The 13,196-nt window shown below is 40.9% G+C and overlaps 2 protein-coding genes and 1 pseudogene across 3 annotated transcripts in view; 1 reads left to right on the plus strand and 2 right to left on the minus strand.

Annotated features, from left to right (window-relative positions):
* Positions 1-98, plus strand: part of gtf2f1 (general transcription factor IIF, polypeptide 1) — an 8,061-nt gene extending 7,963 nt beyond the window's left edge. Inside the window, exon 13 of the mRNA XM_079232545.1 lies at positions 1-98. This exon is cut by the window's left edge and continues 458 nt beyond it. The gene's annotated coding sequence lies outside the window, so the exon portion shown is untranslated.
* Positions 99-765: 667 nt separating this feature from the next.
* LOC306749555 (GDP-L-fucose synthase-like) lies at positions 766-4,030 on the minus strand (annotated as a pseudogene). The gene is made up of 10 exons: positions 3,897-4,030; positions 3,592-3,706; positions 3,341-3,469; positions 3,030-3,103; positions 2,566-2,699; positions 2,387-2,449; positions 2,182-2,248; positions 1,933-2,012; positions 1,259-1,358; positions 766-821 (listed from the first exon to the last, which is right to left on the minus strand). The product of its transcript is annotated as a GDP-L-fucose synthase-like (transcript).
* A 1,167-nt stretch (positions 4,031-5,197) lies between these two features.
* alkbh7 (alkB homolog 7) lies at positions 5,198-7,238 on the minus strand. Its single transcript, XM_079233216.1, has 4 exons — positions 6,949-7,238; positions 6,109-6,282; positions 5,866-5,990; positions 5,198-5,755 (listed from the first exon to the last, which is right to left on the minus strand). The coding sequence occupies exons 1-4, from the start codon at positions 7,219-7,221 to the stop codon at positions 5,635-5,637; spliced, it is 693 nt and encodes a 230-aa protein (XP_079089342.1). The 5' UTR covers positions 7,222-7,238; the 3' UTR covers positions 5,198-5,634.
* Positions 7,239-13,196: the final 5,958 nt, after the last annotated feature.

The raw sequence follows: 13,196 nt of genomic DNA on the forward strand, positions 1-13,196 counted from the left end.
GTTAAATATTTACTGGATTTCCATGTGACTTTATTGATTGAAAAAAAAGTCTTTAACTTGTTTTTCTTGTGTAGAATCTTTTCCAATAAAATGTAAAATCTGAAGCTGTGTAAGGGTTTACTCTTTGTTTTTATGGTTCAGAAAAATTACTTTATTTTGTCCCCAGCCTAAAACAGGGTTTTTCTTAGTTTATGGAAATTGAACACAGAAAAAACTTTTGATAAATATGCTTCATATATAGAACTGAAATAGGATTTAAGATCTTAATCTGCAAATATTAAGTAAGGTTTTGTAAATGGATCAACTTGAATTGGAGGATTGCCTCCTAAAGGACTTCAAAGAAAAAAATATATGTATACTGTGTATGTTACATTACATTTCATTTAGCTGACGCTTTTATCCAAAGTGACTTACAATAAGTGCATTCAACCATGAGTACAAACTCAGAACAACAAGAATCAAGAAAGCAAAACTACAAAGTGCCATAAAAGTGCTACTTTTTTTATTCAAGATGTAGTCGGAACAGATGTGTTTTTAGTTTGCGGCGGAATACATATGTGTATACATCCATTTGTTTGAGACATATTCCATCTTTGCATATTCAGGGATAGTATGGGACTTCCTTAGAGATTAAAAGAAGAATCTCCAGTACACTAAAGAGTAAGTTCAGCCATGTTTAATGTGGCACTGAATGAACCAATATTGTACAGTGATAACAACTTGCTACACACCAGAATCAAAGAATGGTGTTCAAGGTCGGTCACTTTATTTCCGTGCGACGTCGTAGTTGATCTCGAACCAGTCGCAGGTCATCTTGACAGCTGGAAGGAAAGAAAAATGACAAGTCACTTTCACCAGGCTGAGGGTGTGTGCACATATCTATTCAAAGCTCTCATTTGTATGTTGAAAAGCACACTTGTTAACAAAAAAGCCATTTAAGTTTTGTTCTGCTGTCTCCATGCAATCGTATACGCAGAACTATTAAATAAAATTATATAAAGTATTGTAGGGTTGATTTTTGATAATAATAATCAATGTGGATATAACTGAGTGGGTAAAGGCAAATAATGGAACAGTCTGGTAAGTTAAACTGTATTTGTTTGTAATGCAGCCTTTAAAACCAGGGAAAGATTACCAAATTAAAATATCCCAAATTTGAGATGATATCTAGTCTCGTATTACGATGCCAATACAATAATGATATATTCCCAGCCCTCAAATTTGTCCTTTGTCGCGAAGAAGTAAAGTGAGGTCAGACCTTCTTTGAGGGGTGTAAAGCAGACGTCGGGGCGGTAGCGCCTCAGCTTGGCATTGCTGGCTGTCTTCTTCATCTGGCCGTCTGACATTGAGGTGTCAAACTGATGTTGGGGGTCAAGGAGAGATTTGATCTGGAGGATACAGTGTGTAGCATTTAGGGGGATCTATTGGGCAGAAATTGAATATATTATTAATGTTGTCTTTTGTGTATAATTGCCTGAAAATAATGTGTTTTTGTTACATATAGATAGAATGAGCCGTTTCTACCTAGATCTTCATGGAGCCGGCCGCCATGTTTCTACAGTAACCCAGAGCGGACAAACCAAACACTGACGCCGGATAGGGTTTTTGTGACGACAACCTTAGTTATTCTACACACTCGGCACCGAGGGAGGAGTTTCAGTTGGTTGCGAGAACAAAGATTGTTTAAATTGGTGCATTTGGCACATTATATTGTTCATTGGTTATATGTCCAATTACATGTTTAGCTTTCAAGCATAGCAACTCCTCATGGAGCTTTTATACAGTAAGGAGAGTCATTAATGTTGATCTACAGCACGTTCATCATAGGTTCACCTCAGAAGTAAAATCATATGCATATACACCTCAATATGATAAACTGGTCTATGCACCAATTTAAAGAACTGGTGGGGTCTTTGAATGTTAAAAGGATACATGCATTTTGCCTTTGAAGTCCAGAGCCTTTGCGATCATGTCCACGGCCTCTTTGATTGACACTTCATCCTCCTCGCCCACTAACAAGAAATCCACAGTGAAAAGTGAATGAATGAACTGTACACTGTGACACACCTCTGTGTTTTGAAGCTATAACTTACTCACATTTTCTTTGGCATACCACACGTTTAAAAAGCCACCCAAAAGCGCATTATAATGCTCGCTAAGGATGAGCACACTACTACTCACCAGAGAGGATAATGGGTTCAATTTCTTCATATTCTCTCAGGACCCAAATGATTAGACGTCCCAAATCCTGACAGTAAACACAGACAATTGGACTATGCTTTCTTCGTCGACATGAAAGCATGTTATCATACATTTATATTATACGGTCAGAGATACATTTGGCCAATATACAGGAAACAATGAAATTGTCATCAAAGACTTGTACCAGGGAGTAGATGAACTGCCTTCTGGGAGCTCCAGAGCCACACACACTCAGTGGAGTTCCTTCCTATGTGCGAGAGACATGAAGAAATACTCTTTTACCTCTTTTTTTGTGTTTGTTTGTAAGTTTTGTTTGCTATTCTCAGTCCGTGTTTATGTTTGAAAATTGATTAGTGCAATCACTTTTGGCATGGTATGTCTTGTTAATGAGTGCCGACAGCACATGACCGTCTTCTCTGTTGAAGTTGTCATAGGGACCAAAAACATTGGTTGGGATGACCGCTGTGTAACGATGACCGTACTGCTGAAAGTAAGCCCTGTCGACACACGGAAACACGAGCAGAGACCATCACACATGCTGTACCACAGACAAACACTTTTCTGCTCACACCTATGTTTGTATTTTCCACCATGGTAACTCACATAGGTTGAGCTCTAACAAAAAATGGCCCTCTTTCATCTTCCCACCTTAACAGTAAACGCTGTTAAAGTGTCATTGTACCAAAAGTCATCACCCAGAGCCCACTGTGCTCTGTGACTCTGTCAAACATGAAGATCAATAAAAGCTACAAAAGACAAACTAGAAACTACTTGCCTAAATACATTTCAGATTCCTCCTTGTTTGCTGGGTAAGCTGCTTTTCTTACCTGTTCTGAACATCAATCATTCTCTTAGCATGTGAGTATCCAAAATTGGAGTCATGAGGTGGTTCGTTGTGTATCTGTGAGAGTCGGGCATTACAGTAAGAATAGGCGCACTTCATTTCACACACACACACACACACACACACACACACACGCGCACACACACACACGCACACACACACATACTTCCATAGCATTGCAAATCCACCTAATAAACCCACAAATCTCCCTGTATTGAAGAAAGTAACAGGCAGTGTGCTGCTAAAAAGGTTTAGAGGGCCTACAATGACTAAACAAGAAAAAAAAGAGCTCACCATGGTCTCATCGATGGGGTATGTGGTCTTGTCAGAGAAGATACAACTGGACAAGCAAGACACGACATTGATCACACCCATCTCGTGGGCAGTTTGTAGTACATTGTCATTAATTTTGATGTTGTCCCGCTGTGAAAGTGTCAAACAGTCACTGACAATGTAGATATTTTCTATTGACACCGTGTTTACAGTACAAATAAATAAATAATTCCTACAATACTTCAGCTATGGTGAATCATTCATTATCTCACCAAAAAGTACAGGTTCTCCCTCATGTGTTGATAGAGTCCTCCGACTTTTGCAGCCAGATGGATGACATGAGTGGGACGATACTTCTCGAACAAAGCCCGGGTTTGCCCAACATCTCTGTTTGTGTTTTAAGACCACATTTATTCACAATTAGACTGGAAAAACACACAGATTTGAAAAAGGACGTTATAACCTATGGGTGCTTGTTTGACTTCATGCCTTCTAGTATAAGTGTCGTAACGCATCAATTATAAACACATTTGTTCCAGGTATAGTTGGGGAGAAGAGAATAATTTAAGCAACTTACATAAGATCAGCATCCTTAGAAGAGAGGAAGATCCATTCTTCTCCCTCCAGTTTCCCACCTTCCCGCTGCACCACATGCTCAATGGCTTTGCCCACCAACCCAGATCCACCGGTCACCAGGACACGCATTGGTCCTGCTTGGATCTCTAGCCCCATCTTCTATAGGTGTGCTGGCTCTTCTGATTGAAAACTACACAGAAAAATGCATTTATTCGATCAACACAAATACACTCCACTCATGTCCTCTAATAAAAGCAGGTGAACCAAATTCTTACACAAACTTAGCTATCCTATCCACTCAAATTAGCATTCTCAACAGACGAAATGCAGGTAACATAGAAGTCCTTACCAACTTGTTAGAGTGAAGCAAAAGTGGACATAACTCCTGTTATGTCCTGTTAGTTGTTATGTCCTGTTAGTTCCTCAGGACTCCTGAGGAACTCCTCCTCCTACAACATGCCTCTACCTTTTGATTCATGGAGATGAGCTGCTGCTATCTGCTGAGCATAATGTATTTATAAAAAACGCAGGTGTCTGTGTATATATATATATATATATATATATATATATATATATATATATATATATATATATATATACTGTATATGTATAAATAAATAGTGCACAAAGAAAAAATTAAGATTTCAGTTGACTAATCGATACTTTGTACTCTGACAGAAAATTGCCTCATCAGTCGCCTCTTCATTGTGTTCACAGAGTAGAATGAGAGCAAGGCACAAATAAAGGTTTATTTATGGGAAAAGTGAGACAATATGAAACATTGTTTAGTCCGGAAGGTGTGGTTCACGTGGGGGGATGGGCACATAAGTGCAGGATAGAGATGGGTTCCCATCACAAACACTTGATGTTTTTGTTTAAAGTTTAAAATGTGAACAACTTTATATATGGGGCTGTGAACAGGTGTTCACAGTGTGTGTGTGTGTGTGTGTGTGTGTGTGTCTGATGAATGAACATACAGTAATATGGGTGTTGCAAAGTTGACTAAACCACTAAACAATTCAATGAAAGTGGTGGTCAGCAATTGTATGTGTTAAAATGGCTAGAGTGGAGTATAACAATATTGGGGTTATGTTTAAATAATAGTTGCTTACAAACAAAATTGAGTATGCCTTATCATTGACCGATTAATAGCGGAATCAGTTTGAATTATGAATTAATACCATGTGAGCTGAACTAGGTCCAGCAGCTTTTAATATATGTTTGAGCACGCTTGAAGTGGGAAAGAAAAATGAAAAGAAATCATCTTCCTGTAAAGAATAGGTAGAAGGAATCCAAGTTTACATTCCTTTTATTTTATTCTTAATCAAATATTCTTTCCTGCTGTTTAATGTTGAACCAACAAACCAATTAACAAAACAGTGGTTATTGAAATGATGTTCAAATGACAGCCAAGATGGCACAGTTGTTTTGTAGAAACCGGCTGTCAATTTAAATCCGGCATCGCTAAGCTTTAAAGAGGCTCCAGTGAAGAAAGTCTGATAATATTGTTGAGTTGATTATGATCCCTGAGAATAAGAACACTGTGTAACGTTCATTTGAGCACAGTATGGAGAGCGTCTCAACTGCCAACAAATGTCCTGGACACTTCACCACAGATGTATATAAATAATACATTAACCAAAAATATCATCTGTTTAATGTCTTAATGGAGATCCTTGACATAATCCTCTAAATCCAGGTGATGTTGTGTTCACATCCCAACTGTGTGGAAGTGGGTGTTAGCCTGGCAGGTTCCGGCAGATGACGGAGACACGACGTAGCCGAGGCACTTTCTGTCCATTGAACACAGACTCCTCGTCTCTCAGGATTTGGTGAGTGAAGTTATATCTGGCTTGGTCCCTGCATGGGAAGAAGAGAACATGATTAAACACATAAGTTAGTTATCCTGCAGTGAATAATACAACTACAGTACACGTCCATGACGAAATGTGTGCAGCATATTCCTGAACCTTAGAATGTAGAGGGAAAGTCGGGGCAGCAGCAGGTCCACCCATTCATCGGTGGCATCCTCCTTCACTAAGCGCATGATACTGTCTGACAGGAGACTCAACCCGGCGATGGTGCTCCCACAGAACTTAGATAACAGAGAGAATGACAGTAAAGCCCACACACAAGGTATGTGCGGAGGATATTGTCCATGTTTGAAACTAACATTTTCTTTCGATGCAGAGAAGAAGAACAAGGAACCCTACCTTGACACTGTCGATGTGTGGCTTGATGTAGCCGGTCTTGTCCAGATCTAGAACGTGCACAGGCCCGAGGAGCGGACCGCCCTCAGGAAACGCTGCAGACCGAACACGATTCATGACCTCCTCACACGCCGCCCCCCACCTTGCCCGCTCAGTCTCTCGGTACCCGTGAATGGCCTCGAGGAGGGGGAGTGATTGCAGCACAAAGGAAGTCAGTGTCACTGACATTTAGAAAACATTCATGCTGTCAGTGAGTGAATTGCAAAATGGTTGAAATGAGAGATATGTGTGTGTGTGTGTATATATATATATATATATATATATATATATATGTATATATATATATATATATATATATATATATATCATGCATGTGTTTGCATTTTTGCTCAACATCTGATGATGCGACATATGCTGTTAGTAATCATTTGTTATTGCTCCCTATCCAAGCCAGTATTCTTGAAATGGGATTTTTGTTCAGGGATTTTCATGAACACGAACCAAAAACTATACCCGGAAACGGGATACAAAAAACAAGGATTTTCGTGCACAACAGGTGTAGGATTTACAATATGTACATAACAGGTGTAGGATTTACAATACGTGCATGTGACCGACAGGTATCCGAGTGGGTCAGTGGCGTCGAGACAAAGCTGCAATGTGGTGAAGGTGTCCTTTAACTAGCCTACTCGTAGACGCGGGACGTTTTAGCCGCTACAGTTACCAATTGGGCTTAATTAATGGTACAATATGTAACAGGTGTGCGGTGCAACTCAACACGCACTTTCTATGTGTGCATATATGTAGCGATACATGTGTATGGACCGTGCGAGCATAACTTACATCGTCCCAGTGGTCGAATTCGTAGCGTTTCTTCTTCAGGCCTGGCTCCAGCTCTCGCAGGAGAGCCCCTTCCTCCTCCTCGGTGATGAAACCCGTCCTCACATCCACCTGTGAGCCGAGTCTCTGCACGAGCTCCCGGCTTGACCCGACGACGAGAGCGTCATCTCGGAGAGGTGACAGGCCGCTGCTGGCGCAGGAGCTCCGGCCGCGCTGCGGACCGGCGCAGACGGCTGGTTTGTGGATTTGTTTTAACACTGTGAGCAACAGTTTCATCCTATTGACTTGAATAGTACGCGTCAAACTCGCTCTACTGTCCTATTTTCCTCGAGTTGTGTTTTGGTCTCGTTGACAGAAGTCAAGCGACGACGTGGGACGCCATGTTGAAAGCGCAATGCCTTATGGGGGGTGTAGTCGTCAAGCAGTCCAGCGCATCTATCGTGAGATATATCTGTGCCCAAGTTGCGAGTAGGAAATAGAAATGTTAGAAAGTGTTTCCCAAAAAATAAATTCAGAATAGAAAATGTTTTTAATCGATATTTAAAAAAAAAAAAGTTGCATTCCTGTGTCACCTCGGGAAGGTGACATACGGTCTTAGACATTTATCTGATATAACCTATCGAATATGTATATTTTCCTCATATATAAATACATGTTTACATGTATACCTTGGTTTGGTTTTGTATGTAGCTTTTACACCCTTGTTAACTTAATAAGAAATGTAAATGGATAATTCTCCACAATACATAAAGTCACATCAACTTATTCTTACCACATATTGGTAATATCATATGATAAAGAGCCCATGTAGGCTAGAGAAGCAGATAACAATGGATAGAGATGACACATTTTAATTACCACCAATAACGGTGAAACATGTTATTGATCAACTGCTTGCATCATATGTGTTTTAAATATTATATTTATAAGAACGCTTCCAGGTCTGCATGCAGTGCCAGCCTGAAAAATAAAAATAAAATAAAAAAAGGTTTACGAAATGCAACCTTTTTTCTTGCTCTCTTGATCTCATAGCTTTAGGATGTGAACACAAAGCAATAAGTAGTCACATGATGAGAAGGGACTGCAGATGATGCTGTTCTTACCTGTGACCACTGGGGGGCAGTGAAGACACATTATTGTAAACACACTCAGGTCACTTGTCCACTCCACCCATGTGCCTCCATCTGGTGACAACCTTCAAAGACAAACATTCGGAGAGAAAGTGGTGTTTCTAATTTGTCTTTTGTCTCGTGTGTAAATGCAGCTCGACAAAACAGTCACACAGGGGAAATGTCTCACCTGGTAGGAGGGAGGCTAATGTCAATTTGTTGCGTGTTGTCCCCTCTCCCTCAACCTTTCCTGTCTAACTGTATTATCCAACAGCAAAAAGACAAAAAAAATATTAAAAAGGGGCCAAATAGAAATCATACATTAAAGAATGATTCAAAACAATTTTCTGTATGTCTCTTAGTCCACAAACTCAAAGATGCTGAATATATTTGAAAATGGTTGAAAAAGAAATGGAGTATGTAAAAAAAAAAAAAAGAGCAAGAGAAGCGAGTTCTGAGAGTAGATAAAGCGGTGATTTCATCCTCACAAGAGATTCCCCCTGAAAAAAAACACTGGCCTATTTACTACTAAGGGCAGGTTACCACTCTCTCTCTCTTTTCTGCTCCCTCTTTTGCTTTTGTTTCCAGGCGAACACTTTGTTAGTGAAGTATCAGTGTACAAGGAAAATGGGACATCTCCTTTACCCTCGCAGGAGATCTGTGGACCTTAATGCTGATGTTTAAATTGTGTATCAGATGGATCAGATCTAAGACGTGCAACTGTCAGGGAGCCAGGACGAGATGGAGAAACAGATGGAGGAAGAAGATTCTGGTTGTGCGGGACCAGCTGCGTTACCCTACTTAGGAGTAGGTTAATCACTCTAGATGTTTAAAAATGCAATATGCTAATTTCAGCAGGCTGAAAACGTCTTATTTGGACGTATTTGCACTTTGGTCACCATATTCACACACTCATAGATAAATGCTGTTTTGAGCATAACATGTAACATGGACATCCACTGCATATACACAAGGATTATTAGTGCTCCTTCTGTGAGCCTGCTGTTGGTCTCGGTCAGTGAGCATCCACAATAAAACTAACTCGCCCCTCCTCCTCCTCCTACATACACACACATACAAATGATGTGATGCCCATTTCATTGTTGGATGCCATGTTGCTGCCCCCAGCATTACATTCATCCAGCCATGATGAGTGTTTTGGGTTCACATTCTCATTCCCAGTTGGTGCACTCATTTAAAGCTTCTCCGACTCACTGCGTTATCATCGGTCAGCTTGCCCTGGAGGCATCATTATGTACATTCTGTTGAATCACGCAATTAAACTGAAAATCACCAGAAAAAATACTTTGCAGTGGTCAGTTTGGAAGGGACGTGTGTGTGGAAACCCGTCTGCAGTTTCTGCACAGTGATAAGCGCCAAGAGGTCAGAATGTCACAGGATAATCTAAAGATCTGTATACGTCATAAAATCATGAAAAATGAATGACGCAGGACAGAGTGGTTGTTATTGTAGCACTCTGGTAGGGAGGGGATACCTCAACACCAATGTAGATAGTATTCAACATAAAGAAAGACAATGTATTACTAAGGGAAAGGATATGAGATGAAATAAACTTAAAGGGAACTCCCCCAATTTTACATATCAAACTATGTTTATAGGTTTTGGGGGAGTACTACTGCATATGTGGAAAAAAAGTTTTCTTTAGTGGCTCCAGAGGGAGCTATGTAAAATCTGATAAATGGTCTCACTTCTTATAACTGTCCAACAGTCCAAACATGTTATAGCAGTGGAATGCTATGTAGGTAGAGTACTCTTCTAGGTGAAGTGAGGTGGACCTTAGGAAAGCAGTGAGAGGGAGAAAGAGAACTCCTCATCTCTGTCGTCAAGTTGCGAGTCTGGTCAGTGTGTCCTACATGCTCTGCGTCCTCCTCGTCTGTCTCCGTCCATGGTCGTGAACTGGCTGGGTTGCCAGCTCTGCTCTATGTGCATGTGCTCTATTCATTCGCTATATGATCCCATCATCCCATAAAGCGTATATCTTTTTTTTCTGGTGTAGTGCCAGAAACCATCTAGTCACAGCCTCTTTACCAGATAGTTTAAGCTCCAGTTTAGTTCAACTAAATACAGTATGTGACCCACTTTTGGTTGAACACTTGAATCTTAAACTTATACTTTACTTTTTACCCTGGTTATGTACAAAATATGTCATGGCAATGGCACAATAGCATTTTATCATTGACCCATGTTAACCACGATGTGTTGTGTATGATGAAGACAAGTCTTGCAGAGGTTTTCATGTAAGTTGGCATTGGGTTGGAGGACCAGGTTCAGCAGGGGCGGAGTGCTCTACATGCATCTAACCATTGAATTATTCAGCCTTATGAATCATTGAGTCACGACACTCCTTTTTAGGCCCTCGCCTCAGAGCTCCAGCCTCACAGCTACCCACCATTTGAACATCCGACAGAGAACGAAGCACAACAGAGAACAATCATCAGAAGTTGAATGACTTTCTCCATCGAGTTGTGCTGAATCATTACCTTTTTTATTTTAGAAGATGCAATCGTTACTGCTTCCTCACAGATTTCAGCATTCAAACACAATGCAAAACAGCTAAAGTTTATCACATGCATACTAAATGTGTCTGCATACTGTAAACTATATTGCAATGCATGAGCATTGTCATATTTTTTCATTTCATTGTATTACAAAGAGGATTTGTATACTCCTTTCTAAAAGGAAGTTGTTGGTTTCAGTGCTCCAAAGACACTTCTGCAGAACAAAGTCAACTTATCATGTTGCATTATTTTTCTCAGCCAAATATGCTATAAATACACAGATTATCACGTATCTCTATCTCTTCTATAGAGACAGTGTATGTGTTCTTGTGAGGTAACAATGTTTTATGCATGGGTGGCCTGGGAGCTGTTGCTCTTCAGCTTCTTATGCTGCCTGTGTGGAATAACAGGTTTGGACAGAAGGCTGCTGCTCCTCAAAGGCTCTGACTCTGAAGGGCAATAGATCATTTCACAGATCATCACACCCAAGTGTAAACGCAATATATAGCAGACTGTAAAATTCTTTTATTTTTCAGATTTTCTTTAGACAGCTGACAGAGTCTTAGCATTTGACACATTGCAACATGTGCAACATCATTCAAATGGAAAGCAGTCATAAACTAGCAAAGGATGAAAAGACAACCAATTACGTACACAGACCACAATTTGTACATTTCTTTGCAAACCTTTCTTTTAATTACTTTCTATATGTGTCACTGCATGAGAGTCACCTCCTCAACCACAATCATTTACACTGAGCGGCAATGGCGTGGTCATGATTTTGGCACCAGCTATGCTAATGGTGCTATACAGTGCATGGTTTGAGATGTATGATAAAGATGATGCTATGTCCTGTTGAGGCGCTCTCCGTGGTCCTGACACGTCCACCACATTAGAGCAAAAGGGCAGATGTTTTGATGCTGTAGATGGTAGCACTTTTTCATGCTGTCAGATCAGTATATTTAAGCTATTTCAATGTCTCTCACTCTCTCTCTCTCTCTCTCTCTGGTTATGATGAGGACATAAGATTCGTGCATGCCCCTGTGGTGGGGTCAGTCTGGCTCTCATGACCAGAAGCCTTTCTTAAGCGGACGGAAAGCAAAACGATCCCTTTCTGACATATCAGATCAAGTTTAGTTTTATTTTATTTTGCACATTTGAAAAAAAATACAAAAACATAACAGAGATTAATAATATCACAGTGCAGGAAAAGGCAGAAAAGCCACTGGGCTTGTTTGAAGCCTCCACCTATGTAATATTAAAATGTCACATAGAGAAGATAAAACGAATATGCATACGATTCGACGTAATTTAAGTTATTGAAGTGTAATGTCGCACTGTTATCGATTGGCGTACAATGTATCTCTCCTTATTGAACATCTTGGGGAGGAGTGTTAATTATCCCGGTCACCCTTAAATCTGTCTATGATCATTTCCCATTCGCAGAGGCGGCTATTTCTGGAGTCAATCAATTAGGTCACACAATAGATTAAAAGCATGTTGTCCTGCGATGTTGTGCTCCAGCCTTCCTCTGCTTAACGTAACGCTCACGTTATGAGTGATTCGTGACATTCATTGAATAGCCACTATGCCATCAGTCTCCATGACCAGGAAATCCATTTATTCAGACTGAAACTGCATCCTTGGAGATGTCAATTTGAAAATGAAGATGTTTAGAATGACAGATTTGAGTACAGAATAAGTGTATTATAAAGAAATGTTATCGCCAAGAAAAAAAAACACTGCGGTGCTTATTATCTCTCGGCATTCCATCCACGTTGCCTTTGTTTTTCTTTCTGTTATGCAATTGAACATCTTTGTTGTGCCTCGACTGTAGTGCAAAGCATATGGTCGCACCTTGAACAGGCACCAGTGTTTTGGTGGAGCTTGTGGAAAAGCCTCGAGGAGAGGAAGAGGAGAGGAAGCCAGGGAAGAAGATCCTCGACTCTGTTTCAGGAAGGGAGGGAGGAGAGAGCTCTCTTCATCCATTAATTTTCAAATGTGTGTTGCTAAGAATCGCCTCCCCCCCTCTCCCCCCCCTCCACCCTCCCCAACAAACACAGGCAGACTCGCGCGCGCACTTTGACGCGCATGTACGCTACTTACTCACGCGCCCGTGTGCGCGCAGTCATTGTCAGTTTTGAGTTTGCAGCTGTATCTCTGCTCAAGCTGCATGATGCCAACACCCCGCCTCTCCGACAAACACACGCGCGCATCTGGCTATAATAAGCATAGTTATTAGGTCTTTATGACACACACAAAGGTGGAAGGAAATGAGACACACAGTCACACAGTTGCCGATGCCACCTCATCCTTTACGCCAACAGACTCTATTTTTGAAATAGTTTTGGAGTTGGGCAGCTTGAGAGGTCCGGTCCAACTGGGCAGGGCTGTAGCCCGAAGCACCTTGAAATAAACGGGCTATGTCGATGCCTCCGATTGTGCCACACGTCTGGAAGTTGGACGAGCTGCGTGCGTCATGTGCTGCAGCCGCAGAAGCGATCAGGCTCTCATTGTGGTTCACACACATTTTAGAGACAACGATTTTGCGCGCAGTGCGAGTTATTTAATTTATAGGCATACTCCGGTCTGAATTCCAAAGAAACAGCCGGTCCACTCCCTT

The sequence above is a fragment of the Taurulus bubalis genome (assembly GCF_910589615.1).
Source record: "Taurulus bubalis genome assembly, chromosome: 17".
NCBI classification, from domain to species: Eukaryota; Metazoa; Chordata; class Actinopteri; order Perciformes; family Cottidae; genus Taurulus; species Taurulus bubalis.